At 48.0% G+C, this 17,425-nt stretch overlaps 1 protein-coding gene across 1 annotated transcript in view; it reads right to left on the bottom strand.

Moving 5' to 3' along the window:
• The window catches only part of FGF9 (fibroblast growth factor 9), a 33,226-nt gene extending 25,038 nt beyond the window's left edge, over nt 1–8,188 (bottom strand). The window contains exon 1 of the mRNA XM_050766510.1: nt 7,068–8,188. Coding sequence (XP_050622467.1) covers nt 7,068–7,344 — 277 coding nt within the window. The 5' untranslated portion in view covers nt 7,345–8,188. The remainder of the gene's footprint in view (nt 1–7,067) is intronic.
• Between the last annotated feature and the right edge of the window lie 9,237 nt (nt 8,189–17,425).

Raw genomic sequence — 17,425 nt, 5'->3', positions numbered from 1 at the left:
CTTACAGTTTACAGAATATCTGAAGATTCAAATTTAATTATTTTAATAGGATGTTAAATAGTATATATAAAAAAAAAAGTAAAATTACAAATCGTGTTTTGAATCTGATAATCTATGACTCTGACGGAAGATACATCCAAAAGAAGCCAGTTTATTACTAGCCTTCCCTACTCACAAAGCACATGGGAATATAAATAAAGCAGTATTTCCATGAGATTCATTTCTCACGAATCGCTCCCTTTTTGATGCATTTTATTTCATTGTACTACTTCTAATTCTTCTGAGTCAAAAATAATTAAAATTGTGGCATTTTATTACTATTAGCAGTCAAAGGTATGTGAATATCTTCTTAGTTACCTGAAAGCACACCAAAATGTGGGTCATACATATCCTGAAATTAGTGTAAGGAGTTAATGTCCAATTTTCATCGTAAGATGAAATGCAGAAACATCTGGTCCCTTTTGAGGTCTGAACGATTTAATTTACCAGATCAATAAGGAAAGGTTTAATCATAAAACTAAAAGATATTTGCAGCTTCTAAGGAGGCATGTGATGATCTTTGTTTTCTCCACACATGGAGTAGCTGAGAACTAATAATGAGTATTAGCCAATGTTGCCCATCAGGTCCAACAAAGAGTAAGGTGTATGATTTCACAAAACCATTTCACTGGCTGGTCTGCAGAACATCAAGAAAAAAAAAGTAACAACAGCAGCAGTAATAACTGTAATAGCGAAAATTCTCGAGCATTTAGTCTATGCCGAATGAGAGGCCTTCTCTCATTTAATCCTCAGAACAACTCTAGGCATTACAATATTCTAATCCCCAGTGTACAAATGGGGAAATTGAGGTTTAAGGAGGTTAATAATTAGCCCCCAAGCAATTGGACTCCAAAACCTATTTCCTTAACTATTATGCACATCTTACATTTGGTTTTACCTTTTTTAATGTTTCTGTGATTTCTGTACCATTTTCATATAGTTGAGTTCTGAAAGTATTATCATATAATTTGGAAATGAAGATATTAAGATATCTATCTAGTTTCTTTTTCTGGCATTGACAAGACAGCTGTAATTCATATTCGTTCATTTTTTCATTCAAGAAGCTATTATTGAGGGATTATGATAAGCCAAGCACCATGCCATTTATTGAGTATATAAAGATGAACCACATATAGCCTAGGTCCTATTACTCTCAAATTTTTGCTCACCATCTGTTGGGAAGAAGGACACGTAAACAGATAAATATAACAAGAGTGTGGCGAACGCAGTGAGAGGTAACTGTTCAGGGTATGGGCAGTCCAAAGACGGGCAGCTCATCTGGGTTTCTGAAGGCAAGTCAGAAGCTTCCCAAGAAAATAAATACCTGAGATAAGTCTCCAAAAAGCTATCCAAGTGAGAAGGAACTACCTAGTGACCCCTGGTGGAAAAGATTTCATCACCTCAAACCACCACCCATTTCTCTGCAGTTTCTTAAAAATAGAGACCTCAAAAGAATAGCCCAGCTTTTTATGTGGTCACCTCAGTGATGCAAGGACAAGTAGACTACCTGAACGTAGGGGTCACATTCATTCTCCCCCACGCAAAGAATTCCACTGTTGTAAGGTCAGGAAGATCTGGCAACCTCGCAAAAGGATCCCAGCCCAACCAGACCAGAAACCTCATCATTCCTGTTACCCTCCTGTTCACAATAAATTCTATAAACTCAACCAGGTCCATTCACCTCTCTCTGGGGTGGAGCTGGTGCCAGGCAAGTGCTTCCAACTACACTCCCTGAGTACAACCTGCTCCACATGTTACCTGCTCACATGACTGGGCAGCACAGGGGGGCTGGATCAGTAATAGCCAGAAGTCCGTGCAGAGACGTCTGAATGTTTAATGATCAAGGAGAGAGAAAGGGAAAGAAGGAATGAGCAAAGAAAAGAAGGAAGGAAGAGGGGAGGAGGGAGGGAGGGAATGATGAGATTGTGCCTAAAATTAGAACTATGGCACACACGTGTACCATGGCAGCCTGTCCCTCATTTTGGGCAGACACAGCCTTGACATCCTTAGCTCAGAAGGCCCACAATAATGGGTAGTGATAGGGTGACATGGGAAGCACAGGGTCGGTGACTACTGTCATTTCTTTATTGTCTTCCACAGCAGTCAGCAGTTCCAAATGAGGACAAGCTCATTGAGACCTCACTGGATTTGATGAGGTGTGAGATCATCCATGGTCCATGAGAGACCAGGTCAATGCCTGGACTATTTCAGGAAAATCACCACACCAGACCTTGCCCGTTGCTCCAGACTCACTGTTAGTGACTATCCCCAGAGCTGATGGGCTGCCCCAGTTCTGTTCACATGCACCATTATCAAAAGCTGGCACCGCCCCCTACAGCCCATCTGTGCTGGGCCTCACCTCCAAGGCCACTCCAGGCCAGCAGTGGGAGAGCAAGGCAGTCAGAGCTGCTCCACTCTGGCCCTCATGACATGGTCCTCTGACCTAAGAGCCCCCTACGCATTACAGAAGTGCACTCTTCAGGCCACGCAAGTATATGCAGACTGTGGAGAGGGGCAGGGCATGAGGCTGCAGAACATTCATGATTAAGCCTCTTCCCTGAAGAGCTTCCTGCTCACCCAGAGAAGCTCAAACCAGGGCTGCCAGATCAACCATCTCAGATCCTGCACCGGGGTAAATTCGGATCTGTAGCAACTTGAGCACATCTCAGAGTTTACATAGGAAATGACTAACCGAATGGGAGTTATAACTCTACCAATTTTTCCAGAACCTGAAGCAATCCTAAAACCATCTCCTTAAACACCCAGTGTTTTCCTGAGACATTGAAGAGACAGATACATAGAACAGAATTAAAGTTCAAAACCCAGGAAATAAGTTTGAAACACCCGTTAAAAAAAAAAAACAATCATACTATCATATTTCTTCCCTCTAGTAAAACTTTCACCTGACCCCCCTTTGAATAGAAGCCCCAGTTTGGGCGCTCATCTGAGATCCTGAAGGCCGGCCTTTCAGAGCCACCTAACCCCCGCCAAAAAGGGAACACACTTAGGCTTCCCAAGCAAGCTAAATAGCATATCAGGCCCAGCGTTCATGTTTTTATTATTTTACGTTACTTTTTCCCCAAATGATTTTCTGCTCACTTTTTTGCCCATCTAGCAAGGCTGGAGTGCTTTACAATTAAAAGTGAGCTATATATACATATAGGTATGTAGATATACAGATGAAACAAGACATCTCGCTTCCCCAGCCTACTGAACAGAGATACAATTGCGAGTTCCTTTTCTCCTTGTTCAATCTTATCTCCACACCACCAACCCCAGAGGGGGGGGAAAAAAAACCACAAAGGGCTCCTTCAAGGTCCCACCTAAGTTGTCACCTCCGCAGCTCCTGCTGGAACAGTAAGACTCCCCCACCCCCAAGTCCTCTGCACTGCTGCTGCTGTGTCACTGCCAAGCTTGCCAGCAGCTGCAGTCACCTGCGGCTGCATGGGGGCGGCAAAAATCCTTTTTCCAGCAGGTTTCCTTCTGCTGTTTCATTTCAGGTAGAAAATGCACCTTCTATTTTAATCAAGGTGTAAACCCACCCCGCCCCCCACCTACAGTTACTCTTTTCTAGAGAAACTGAGTGTGAGGACGAAGTCCCCAGAGGGGAGCCGGGCTGCGGAGGGGAGGCTGCTGCCAGAGGAGGAGGAGGGCCGAAGGTGAGGCCGCCGCGGCGCGCGGGAGCGCCAGGTGTGCCAGAGCCGGGGCGCTGCAGCCCCCTCGCCCCCTCCCGGCGCCCGTGCCCTCCCTCCGCCTTCCCCGCGCGCGCCACGGGGTCCTAGCGCCGCCGCGGCCTCGTTCCGGGCGGGGCTGGGAAGGCGAGGGTAGGAGGCTCCCGGCACACGCACCACCGCTCTGCGGAGGTTGCTAATATTGGGACCTGCCGCAGCGGCAGCAGCGGGAGACCGCGGCATTGCTGTCACCCCGGGGGCCTGCTTCTCACTGCAACCGGATGAAAGACTTAAATAACCCTCCTGCCTCACCCTGCTTCCCCACCCCCACTGCGCACAGCCACCCACTCAACTCCATCCCAGCCAGGGTGAGTGGCACAGCGGAGCGCCAGGGCGCCCTTCCCCCTCGGCCGACGCCAGGCCGACGGGCTAGCTCGCGGCTCGGCGCCCCCAGTCCCCAACCTGGGCCGGGGCTTCCGCTCCCCTCTCATCCAACACTACCCCCTCTCCCCTACCCCCAGCCTCTACATCCACCCCACCAACACAGTGCCGAGAGTGCCTAAGGAGTGGAGATGCCACTTCCTTGGCAACACCTTTCTCCGACCTCTAGGGGTGAGGGGTCTAGCTTTTTGTTTGACGGTTTCTATCGAGCCACTGTAGCCCGCCGCGGTCCTCGTCGTTCACCCTAGAACGCGCCTCTCCTGCCCTCCCCCGTGGCCCCCGCCCTTGCATCCGCGCTTTCCCCAGTGGCAGAGTTACGGGATTTCTAATGACTCGATTGCGTGTGGCAAACGTCCTATTCTAAAGGTGACTGCATCAAAAAAAAAAAAAAATGCTCATGGAGGGAAGGGGTGCGTGGAGGAGCCCCAACTGGAACATCCCATAATCTCTGCACACCAGGGCCCAGCCGTGCTGCACCGGAGTTCCAACAGGGTCTCTCAAAGACAAGCTCGGCTGATCCACACAATAAAACCGGCTCAGGCCTGCCGCGGCGCCCCTGCAGCCGTGCGCCCCCGCCGCGCTCCCGCGCGCACCCCGGGCTCCCCCGGCTGTGAAGCCGGAGCCGAGGCGGGGGCGCGGGAAAGCCAGATCGCGATCGGCGAGCTCGCGAGCTCTGCTCTCGGAAAGCGGTTAACAATAGCACGCCGCCCCCTCCGCCCGCCTCCGCGGCCCTTTGTCCCCCCACCCCCACTCCTTCCCCTGCGGCTCCGGCCAGGGGCCCCCGACCCACCTCCCGGGCACCACGGAGCCCTTCAAGTCTCCACAACCCGGCTGCGTGCTTCAGAAGAAGGGGAGGGACACGGAATGTGACAGGGGAGCTCAGGGGTCCGACCTCCAGCCCGTCCTCTGTCCCCGCCACCAACTCTCCTGCCGCTGCGCGCGCCTCCAGCCGTTCCCACACCGCAAACCACCGCGCTGCCTGGGGCGGCGGCTGTCAGCCCCGCCAGACCCACTCTCACACACAAAGAGAAAGCGAAGGGGCTCAACTTGGGCCAAAATGAAAAACCGGATTCCCTAAACGCGGCCAGAAGTGTTTCAGCCCCTGCCTGCCGCCCCCCGGCCCCCGTGGTCCCCGCAGCACTGAAGGGTGCACCCGAGCCGGGCGGAAAGGGAGCCAGAACGCGAGCGCGTTTAGGACCGCGCGGAGCCGGCCAGGCAGCCGCTAAGTGCGCCGCGGGGCCCGGGCGGCCGAGCGGGCACCTGCCGGCCGCGAGCGCGGGAGGGCTGGAGCTCCGGCAGCCTGGCACACCTAGGTCGGCCGCCCAAGCCGCTCGCCTCGGCCTGCGCGGCCCCGACACCCTGCGGGTGGCCGCCGCAGCCCCGGACACACTCGCTCGCCCACCCAGGGCCGCCCACTGCCTGTTGTTCTGGTATCGAACGCTAGGCAGGGTGGCAGCCCTTAAAGAGGCCAGATGGAAACAGCACTTTACTTAGTAAAGTTTAGTCTTCTCTTTGCAACAACCAGAATCTACCTTTACGTCTGGGGTGGGGAGGGGATAGTTATATTTCAACTGAATAATTGCAAAGCGAAGAGCTATAACTTTTTTTTTTAAGCAGCGAGAGGAGACAGCCAGAGCAATTTCACACTACTAGGCTCAGCTGTGGGCTTAGGCTCAGGGGTGAGCACGAGGAGCAAATCCTGGGCCTCGTGGATCTGGGACCATACCCAGCCCAGGCCTGAATCCTCCTCACCTTCTGGCATCATCCGCAGCCGCACGAAGCTAAACATACAGTTTAGATTGTGTTCAACATCTGGCACTAAAGCATGAGGAAGAAAAATCACCACAGGACTTTATTTTTTACGACCTAGTTTAAGTGTTGTCAGGTGGGTTCACTCAGAAGTTAACTCCTTCTAACAGTCTAGTTGCCCAAACTGGCGCTTAATTTTTTTTTTTTTTTTAAGTAAGGAAAAAACTCAAGAGTACACCCAATTATGACTGTTAGTTGACTTCGTGCTGTTGGGCTCAGGGTGCCCAGGCAAGCACGTGTGTGCAGGCATAAAGTGGGCAGAGCCACCAGCCCTCGAGTCTGCAGCCCTCAGTGCTGAGTCACAAATACCCTCCGCTGAAAAATGAAATCCTCGGAATGCCCTTTAAAATTAGCTCGCAGCGTTTGCACGCGCGCACACACTCACACCAGAGAGCCACGCAGGAGACACACAGGGCTGCACACTATGGAAATTTAAAAGCAGAGGTTGTCACTCGATAGCTGGAAGGACAAAAACCCCTGAGCGTCCTGCCTCTTCCCAAGTCATTTTCCCCACGCCTCTGCCCCAGCTTTTCACGGAGCCTAAAATATGACTTTAGTCCTCTCAACAGGACAATCCGTCAGCAACCTTCGCCTATGGGGCTTTCAGACCCTCACAGGGGGGAATAAACAATGCGCTTAATATACAATTCAAGCAGTATACTTATTAGAGGAAAGCGGGAAAGGGAAAAAAAAAACACCTTAATTTGGGTACAAGATACCCACTGCCTTCAAGAAACTGCATTAAGTTCTTAGGAGTTAATGATTACAGCTTTAAACTCGTGCAATCAGTCCATTCAAAAGAAACTTCCTAAACCCGTGTATCTGATGCAAAAGAACTGGAAACTTGTATTATATTCATAAATTATGCCCCCCTTTAAATTAAAAGTAGGGGGCCTTTCAGGGTATACTTGCATCAGTGCCAGCGGCAGATCTGCAATTCCGGAGGCATTTTTTTTTTCTGAGCTGGCAAGACAGAGAGAGAGATACAGAGAAAGAGGGGAGGAGGGGAGAACCCTTCCCACGTCCTCCACCCGGCCACCACCTTCTTGGTAGTTATAATTTCAACATGCCATCTCATGGACACTAAAGGGTTAATGGTATACCTACCAAATCGGCTGTGGTCTTTCCTGGTTCCCTGGATAGTACCATTGGGGAAGATTTCTAAGTGAAATCCAGTCCTGCAGTATAGCTGCCTCCGCCTGAGAATCCCCTTTAAATGATCCAAGTCCGTGACTGCGGGTCCCCTGGGGAGCCCCCCTGCTTCGGACTGACCCAGGTGGTCACTTAACAAAACCGGGCTGTCCACCGGCAACACGGGCACATTCCCAAACGGAACCGCATCCTGCACACCGAAATAGTTCCCAACTTCACCTAAGGGAGCCATCGGAGGACTCGGCTTTTGGAGCACAAGAATAAACAATAATGATGGTGTCAACCAAGGAGATATTAGGCGAGGTATATCCAACTCCCCTCCCTTACTGCAGTTGCAGAGAGAGAAAAAAAAAAAAAAGGTTCTTTTCTTCAATCCATTAAATGCATAAATAAAAGTAATCTGCTGTTTCACTGGCACAGGTTCAAGGTCAAACCACTGATAGTCTAAGAAACCACCACTTTATACTCACACACTGACATACTGATAAACGCATCTATGTATCTCTATAGACAGATCCCCAGCTCTTAGCAGGCAGGAAGGTCTTCATCCCATCCGACCGTAATAAGGAAAAAAAATCCGTAGTTTCTCCATTTGGTTTGAGATCAGAATGACCATAGCAACTTAAATGCCTAGGCGTTATTATAGGGATTTTTAAGATGCACGGGCTACGTCAGAATTTACGGATCCTGACTCCAGGAAGGCATGCGCTGTTTTTACTCTCTAACCGACTCTGCAGACATCAGCATGAATCCTTCAAGGGGAAAAAAAAAAATCTCACGTTGGTGGCGGCGACAAATCTCCCCTCCCGGTCCCCCCTCCAAAAAATGATAATAATAATAAAACAAAAAGAAGAAGAAACTTTAGGCGTCCAAAGCTAGTATCCAGGATTCTCCAGAGGCTCGGCAGATGTCCATTGGCTTAGAACGGGTGGCGAGCGGCGAGCGAGGAGAGCCGCGTCCGGGAGCTCGCGTGCCGCCCAGGCTGCCGCGAACAGGTGTTGCCGCGCCGGCTCGCGGAGCGTTGTAGCCGGGCGGAGCGCTCCTCCTGCGCAGCCCCCGCCGGCGCGCAGAGTGGCGCAGGCAGCGGCATTGGGCTGGGTTTAAGGTAGCGCCGCGGCCGCCCGGGCTCCCCGCGGTCCTAGCGCCCGGCCTGCTGCCCGCGCCGCTCTGCGGCAGGCGAGGTGCGGCGCGCCAGAGCGCAGGACTTCCTCGGGAGGCAGTCGAGGAGCCCTGGCTTTACAAAGAAAAGCAAATGAAAGATGCACTGCGAGAGGCGGGAGGAAGAAACACTGAGTCTCCCGAGACTCAAAAGTTCTCCTGCAGAACAGAAGCCGGTAACCTAAAATCTAGCTGGCTACATTGATGGAGGGTCAGAGTGAAACTGGGAAACTAGTTTTCACGTGGGCTCTGTAACCTTGCGTTGTATTATAGAATATGCCTGAGTTGAGAGAGTCGGAGGGAAGGGGAGCTGATTTAATGGGCTTGCATGGCCATGGCAGTTTCTCTTCCATTCTTTGGCCACACACGCAGAAGCGCAAACTATGTTGCAAGTAAGACCAACCCCTCTTCCCAGACACACACACACACACACACACACACACACACACACACACACACACACACACACACACACACACACACACACACACACACACACGCAGATGCGGCCACCGTTTCGGTTTTGTTTGGAGCGTTCTGCTGGGCATCTTTGGGTTGGGGCTATGTTTAGGTCCCGCCCCGCTGCTCCGGTCCCGACGGCCGCAAAGCAGTCGGCAGGGGGGCGCCAGAGAACCTTCTCTGTCCCCGACTTCGACTCGGGCGCGCGTCTTCGGGAGTCTGGGTGGAGGGGAGCGCTCCAGTGGGCTTCCTCTCGCCCCAAACCACGCTGCTTAGGACGAGCCGCGCCAGCCCAAGCCCTGCATCGGCTCGGGGAGGCGAAAGGCGAGCGTCTCACTCCACCGTCCGAAGCCCCCCGCGGAGCTGGGAGGGCCGGGCACTGGATGCTTGCTGGGCGCCCGGGGGCCGCAGCCGCTCCTTCTTGCTCTGCCCCGCGGGGCCGCACGTGGAAGCCTGAGCTCCGTTGCGCGGGCTCGGGTTTCTGCTAGCCGCCGGAGGCCTTCGCGCCCAGCAGGAGTCAGGGACAAAGAAACCCGCCTCCGGGGGCCGCCAGGGGCCCTGCGGGGCCGGGCCCGCCCGAGAGACTGGAGGCGGCGCGCTCTGCACCCGGACAGCCCGCCTGCGCCCGGATCTCCAGTGGCTGCGGGCGCGGAGTGCGGCGCCCCCCAACACACACATACATACACACACACACACACACACACTCGCCCACAGCCTTCCCGCGGGGCCCCCCTTCCCTCCCCCTGCTCCTCTTTGTTCACATTGTCTTAGAAACGGCCCGACTCTCGGGTCAAGATGGTGAAAGTTGCCGAGACTTGAGCGCAGCTCCAGACTGCGGGGCGTGCAACTGAGAAGCAAAGTCTAAAGCAGAGACTGAACCCCTGCGGTGGGGAAGCGAATCAAAACCTCTTTATGGGGGAGAAGTCGGATCCGCCTTAGTAGTCAGCTAAAGGCTGGAGATGCAGAACTGCGGTTGGCCCTACTCCGGACGGGAGGGCTTCGCCTGAAGACGAAACGGAGCGATGAATTTGCAGATTTCGGGGGCGCTGGAGGTGCCAGCGACCTGGAGCGACCTTCCCCTGCCCTCCGGGGAGGAAGGCGTGCTCCGGCCCCGGCGAGGAGGAAGGAGAGAAGAGCGAGGTGGTCCTCCCCTCTTCCTTTCCCACCCCCCTTTGCCGCAGTCCAGGGTCATTGGGTGTCCGGGGCTGACTCGGTGCGTCTTGCTTACGTGTTTCTGAAGCATGAGAGCCCTGCCCCGTGGTATTTGCAGCAGTCACATCCGCGGTGGTACAGAGCGGGCTTTAACGTTAACTGCTCGGCGGCAGATACAAGAAGCTGGGTAGGAAGTGTCACTTCTCATAAACCACCCGAGTCGCTCGCATTAATCTCCCAGGCAGCCAGCAGCGATGGGTACAGCAGGGGCGTTCCTCGACCGGTTGGGTACAATGCGCCGGGATGGTTACTTAGTGGGGGAAAAAACGATGGAAGAAACAGAGACAGGCCCAGAGAGAGACAGGGAGACGCTTCATAAGAAGAGAAACGAGCAGCACGTGGACATTGGACATTTCCAGTGAAGACAAGACTGGGACCATTTCCACCAGCTGTCTCCAACCACATTCTTTCGGTCTGAATTTAGATTGTCATCCAATGAGCAAAGACCATTTCCGCTTCCGAATCCTGCAGCGTGTGACTGTCGCTTTAAAAAGCGTTGCAGCAGCGGGAGAGAGGGCGAAGTAGCTGATGGAGCACTTTCCCAGGTTGAGCAGCCTCCCCCACTGCAGTTGGCTTGATCCACATTTCATCCGCATCCCTAACTCCAGCTGCAAGAAGCTTTTGCTGCTTCCTCGCCCCTTTGCCTTCCCCATCAGATTTCTCTTGCTTGGTTTTGCTGGTTGGTTTGGTCTGGTTGTTTTTCTTATTATACTAAGAGAAACAATGTGCTTCCTTGCACTGGCCACATCACATTTTTCCTGTACTCACCCCTCTCGCTAGGGCTGACATCCTCAAGGTTCCTTCACAGCTCTGGCAAAACCATGAGCTCTCATGTCCAGGACTATGAGTATGTTTTACAAGTCTTCTTCAGTGAGTATATAGATGTTAGTATTCAAAGAAGACTGAGGCCTTGCCTTCTAGAGACACGTGGTTTAATTGGGTTAATAACTCCTGCCTGGAAAGACTGTTGTTAGGAGTAAAAGGAAAAAAAAAATGCACACGAAACAAGCAGCACATAATAGACCCTCAAGACATAGTCGCTATCATTACACTATTCCTTATATAGTCCCCCCATGGATTACCCCCATGGGGGTATTCAGCAAACACTGTTATTGATTTTAATCCCAAAGCTCCCTGAGGCTCTCTCTTCTCAAAACGTTTTAACTCCTCTTACTTTCCTTCTTCCCCTTCCCTGTGTTTTCTATCATGTTTGTCATCTGTCTTTTCTGTTGTCAATTTAGTACTTAAGCCCAAATGGGAATAAAGGACAAGAGAAGTAAAGAGGGCTGTGAACAGGAATGAGCACTGGAATGGGAGCCCGCAAATCTGAAACACATCGTCTGACCCTCTGCCTACTCCCTGCATGGCTACGGGCCCTCTCCTCACGGGTCCCAGCTCTGCTGGGAAGACTGGTTCGTGTAGGTTAAAGTGGCCTGTCAGCTATAAAGTCCTATGCAAATTGGAAGTGGCCCTTTGGAAAAGGTCCACCTTCCCCGCTTTGTTCATTAGTTTGTCTTCCTTCAGTTTCCCTGGACCCCAGATACAAATCAGTACAGGGTCATTTCATTCCTTCTCTACAATAAAGGTGTCACTGGGCCTCTGCCCTTCCATCTGTATCCTTCCTTCTCCTCCTCCCCACCCCACAACCCTTCACTCTACTTACAGGCTTTTGTTTAGGAGCTGTAAGGAGCATGGGATGGAGGGGAGTGGTTTGGGAAGGCTGAAGTCTCTTCCCAGTGTGACCCCAGGAACTAGGTTTGAGTTTCATGGTAAGAGGATAGACCCCTTGCAGCCACCATTTATTGACTGCTGACTGTGTTTCCAACACACTGCTAAGTGCTTTTGTGTTTTATCTTCTTAATATTGAAAACTGTCCTATGAGGTATTATTTTATCCCATATTATAGATGAGGAAACTGTGGCTTATAGAAATTAAGTAGCATGCCTATTGCCTCGGTGCTAATAAATGGTGGAGTCAAGTTCATAGACGTCAGACCTTCATTTTGTAACACTGCCCTCAATTATAACAGGCATATACTTTTAAATTTTTTAATAGCATGTCTTCTCAAAATACACAGAAACAAATGATAGTAATATATACTTGTATATATCAACAACCAGTTACACCGAGTGTATATAAACAACAACTAGTTAGAAGACAAAATGAAGGAAGGAGAAGACCCCAGTTACAATATGTTTTTTAAAAAGGAAAGGAAAGTGAAGGAAGGAAGGAAGGAGAGATAAGATCACTAGGGATAGAATTAACAAGAAGCAGCAGCTGGGTAGGAAGTGTCACTTCCTATCTATATGAAGATCTATATGAAGAAAAAAAATTTATTTTTGAGATGAGGTATCACTATGTTGCTCAGGCTGGTCTCTAATTCCTGGGCTCAAGAGATCCTCCCACCTTGGCCTCCCAAAGTGCTGGGATTACAGGCATGAGTCACTGCTCCCGACCAAGAAATACATATGTATGTTTTTTTGTTTTTGTTTGTTTGTTTGTTTGGAGACACAGTCTCACTTTGTCACCCAGGCTGAAGTGCAGTGGCCCGATCTCGGTTCACTGCAACCTTGAACCTCCTGGGTTCAAGTGATTCTCCTGTCTCAACCTCCCGAGTAGCTAGGATTACAGGCATGTGCCACCACACCTGGCTAATTTTTGTATTTTTAGTAGAGATGGGGTTTTGCTGTGTTGGCCAGGCTGGTCTTGAACTCCTAACCTCAGGTGATCCGCCAGCCTGGGCCTCCTAAAGTTCTGGGATTACAGGCGTGAGCCACCGCACCTGGCCTGACCAAGAAATATCTTAAAATATTTCTTGGAATACAAAAGATGTCCTGAACAAATTGAAAGGCATATCATATTCTTAGATAGAAAAATTATATTTCATAAATATATAATCCTTCCTAAATTAATCTAAAAACAATAACAATAAAAATGTCATATTGTTTAAATTAGATACACTGATGCCACAGGTGATATGGAAAAATAAAATTCACAAGAAATTTTTTTAACAAGAAATATTAAGGGGTAACTAGTCATACAATATTTAAAAATATTTTTTAAAGCTATAATAATTAGAACAGAGTATCATATGAATTATTTATATTAGCCTATGAATAAACAGATAAAGCAAGAACAGAGTAGAAATTATAAAGATAGATCCAAATACATATTAGAATTTTATATATGATCATCAACTAATGGGGAAAAAAATGAACTATGAGTAAATGGTTTTGAAACAACAGAATAAACAAATAACAGAAGTAGTATTTATTCTTCATACTTTACATGAGGATAAAACTCAAATGCAAATATTTTAAATGTAAAAAATAAAACTATAACAAGTCCTAAAGGAAGCAATGAAAGAATTTTCTTTTGATCTGATCTGAATTGTGAAGGCCTTTTTAAATGTATCATAGAATCCAAGTGCCTAAAAGAATATTGATAAATGCAACCACACACAAAACATTTTTTAACTGCATGGGAGAAAAACATGAATTCAAAAGATAAATGATGAAATGGAAAAATGCATCTCATATAAAGGACTCATTTTTCTAATATATAAAAAGCTAGCTGGCATGATGGCTCATGGCTGTAATCCCAACACTTTAGGAGGCAGAGGCATGAGGATCACTTGAGGCCAGGAGTTTGAGGCCAGCCTGGGCAACATAGCAAGACTCTGTCTCTACAAAAACTTAAAGAATTAGCTGGGTGTGCAGTTAGAATGGTAATCATTAAAAAGTCAGGAAACAACAGGTGCTGGAGAGGATGTGGAGAAATAGGAACACTTTTACACTGTTGGTGGGATTGTAAACTAGTTCAACCATTATGGAAAACAGTATGGCGATTCCTCAAGGATCTAGAACTAGATGTACCATATGACCCAGCCATCCCATTACTAGGTATATACCCAAAGGATTATAAATCATGCTGCTATAAAGACACATGCACACATATGTTTATTGCGGCACTATTCACAATAGCAAAGACTTGGAATCAACCCAAATGTCCATCAGTGACAGACTGGATTAAGAAAATGTGGCACATATACACCATGGAATACTATGCAGCCATAAAAAAGGATGAGTTTGTGTCCTTTGTAGGGACATGGATGCAGCTGGAAACCATCATTCTTAGCAAACTATCACAAGAACAGAAAACCAAACACCGCATGTTCTCACTCATAGGTGGGAACTGAACAATGAGATCACTTGGACTCGGGAAGGGGAACATCACACACCGGGGCCTATCATGGGAAGGGGGGAAGGGGGAGGGATTGCATTGGGAGTTATACCTGATGTAAATGACGAGTTGATGGGTGCTGATGAGTTGATGGGTGCAGCACACCAACATGGCACAAGTATACATATGTAACAAACCTGCACATTATGCACATGTACCCTAGAACTTAAAGTATAATAATAATAATAAATTTTTAAAAAAATTAGCTGGGTGTGGTGGCACACGCCTGTAGTCCCAGCCACTTGGGAGACTGAGGTGGGAGGATTTCTTGAGCCCAGGAGGTCAAGGCTCAAAATGAGCTGTGATCATACCACTGCACTCCAGTTTGAGTGATAGAGGGAGACCGTATCTCAAATTTATATGTGTGTATGTATCTGTGTCTGTGCGTGTGTGAGTGCATATATATTTTTATATGTGCACTCATCTGACCCTCTTTATATAAAGCTCCTACAAATCAATAAGAAAAGTTGGTGTCTGATCCAACATGTTAAGTGCTTGGAAGTCATCATTCTCATGCATACAAGGAAGAAGCTGAATAAACTGAAAATCAAGAACGCTTCTTAGATCCGTCAAGAATTAAGGTCATAGGAAAACTGCTGCCCTGAAAACTGGAAAGGCAGACAGGCAGATACAGAGAATCACAGCTTACCAGAGCAGAAACAGAAGAGGAGGAGCCCAAACCTGGAGCTGGTATCAGTAGGAACACTTCAAACTGTAATTGCTGGAGGCTCATTGCGACAAGCTTGAAAGTTAAGAATTCATCGAAAAACTCTCCTATGAATTTTCTTACAGGAGTCCCCACACTTTCCTGAGTTTTACCTTCAGGAACCCTACCAGGTTCTCCCTGTGAAGATCTGAGAAAAATCCTCTTCTATTTCCCTCAAGAAGAGGGGAAAAGTGACTATTTCGAAATATGCCCAGGGTTCTCTCTTCTTAGCAAGGCCTGCCCTCAAGGAAAACTATATGAGCAGAGCCTAACCAACCTGGGGAAGGGGAAATACACAACTCCAGCCCCTTCTAGCCTCAAACGTGGAGATAGAGAAATACCCAGCCCAGGCTCACTAACAGACTGCGCCCTAATCATAGTAATCTAGAACACATCTCCTCCAAACCTTATCACTACATCACTACAACTAAACTACACTACACTAGAACTAAAAGAACTGCAAGACTCAGACACCAGGAATCTCTAGGGAATCCCAAAGACAACAGGGCAGACTGAAACAAGGACATCAGAGGACATATTAGCCTCTGACACCTACAGCTACAGCAAAGAGTCAACACAGCCTAACCCCTAGCCTGGTAAATATAAAACCTCACACTAAAGGCCTGTCTACCTCAGTCACTTTTATTCAATATATTATGTCTAGCTTTCAACAAAAAATTACAAGACATGCTAAAAGTCAAAAAAGTACAGTCTGAAGAGACAAAACAAGCAAGAACTAGACTCAAAAATGAGAACAGAAATTTTGGAATTATCACACTGAAAACTTAACAATGATTAATTTGCTAAAGTCTCTAATGGAAAAAGTGGACAATATGCAAGAATAGATAGGTAAGGTCAACAGAGAGATGGAAACTAAAGAATCTAAAAGAAGTGGTAGAAATCGAAATGACTATGACAGAAATGAAGAATGCCTTTGATGAGATTGTCAGTAAACTGGACAAAGCTGAAGAAGTAATTAGATGATTAGGGAGCTTGAAGATATGTCAACAGAAACTTCTGGAGCTAAAATCCAAAGACTTTTTTAAAGATTGAAAAAATAGATCAGAATATGAAAGAACTATGAGATAATCATAAAAAGTATAAATATTCTAATGAGTATGCCAGAAAGAAAAGAAAAATAAATGGAAGAAAATTGGAAGTCATAATAGTAGAGAATTTTTCAAAAGTAATTATAGACTACAAACCATCAGCTAGGAAGCTCAGTGACCACTAAGCAGGATAAATACCAAAAAAATGTACACCCGGGCATATATTCAAACGGCAGACAGTCAAAAATAGAATATCTTGAAAGAAGCTAAGGTGGAGGGGGGGAGTCGGGGACACCTTTACTATTGCTATGGTTTGGATGTGGTTTGTCTCCACCAAAACTCATGTTGAAATTTAATTGCCAATGTCAACAGTATTGAGAGGTAATAGGGCCTTTAAGAGGTGAGTCACAGGGACTTCGCCCTCACAAAGGGATTAACGCAGTTCTCATGGGACTGGGTTAGTTCTCTCAACAGTAGGTTGTTATAAAGTGGGTTGGCCCACTTCGTCTTTCTCTTTGCATGCACCCGCCTCCCCCTTCACTTCTCCACCATCTATGATGCAGCATGTGGCCCACACCAGAAGGTGACCAAATTTAGCTGCCCAACCTCCAAAATTATTAACTAAACAAACCTTTTTCCTTTGTAAAGTACTCAGTCTGTGGTATTCTGCTACAGCAACAGAAAATGAACTAAGACAGAAAATTGGTAACAACATTGGGGTTGATGCTGTAACAAATGCCTGGAAATGTGAAAGCAGCTCTAGAACCAGGTAATGGGTAGTGTCTAGAATTTGAAGGAGTCAGCTAGAAAGACCCTATACTGTGAGCAGAGCATTGAGGGAGATTCTAGTGAGGGATCAGAAGAAGACAACGACTAGGGAAAGTCTGGAACTTCTTAGAGATTACTTCAGTGGTTGTGACCAGAAATCTGATAGAAGTATGGACAGGAAGAACCATTCTGATGAGGAATCAGATGGAAATGAGGAACAACGTATTGGACCCTGGAATAAAGGCATCCTTGTTATTCAGTTGCAAAGAACTTGGCTGCATTGTGTTTATGCCCTAGGGCTTTATAGAAGGCGGAATTTAAGAGAGAAAACTAGAATATCTGGTGGAAGAAATAGCTAAGCAGGAAAGTGCTCAAGACACTGCATGGTTACTTCTGGCCACTTACAGTGAGTTACAGGAGCAGCGGGAAGCAGAGTGGAAAGATTTGGAAAATTCATAGTGTGGCCATGTAGGGAGCAAAAAGTCAGTACAAAGATGCAGCCAGACAACTGTTTGCTAAAGAGATTAGCACACACAGAAAGAAGCCAGGTTTTGTTCATCAGGACAATGGACGAATGGTCCTGAAGGCATTATAAAGATCTTGGAGGTTCCTCGTCTCATCACAGACTCAGAACCTTAGGGCCTTGAGGGCAGAACAGCCTTGCTGCCTAGGGCCACCTCCAGACTCCCGTTCCCCACATCCCAGGGAAGCAGTCCTTG

The sequence above is a fragment of the Macaca thibetana genome, chromosome 17 (genome assembly GCF_024542745.1).
Source record: "Macaca thibetana thibetana isolate TM-01 chromosome 17, ASM2454274v1, whole genome shotgun sequence".
Taxonomy (NCBI): domain Eukaryota; kingdom Metazoa; phylum Chordata; class Mammalia; order Primates; family Cercopithecidae; genus Macaca; species Macaca thibetana.
The sequence above is the reverse complement of the archived record's forward strand: the minus strand, read 5'-3'. Positions and strand labels throughout refer to the sequence as shown.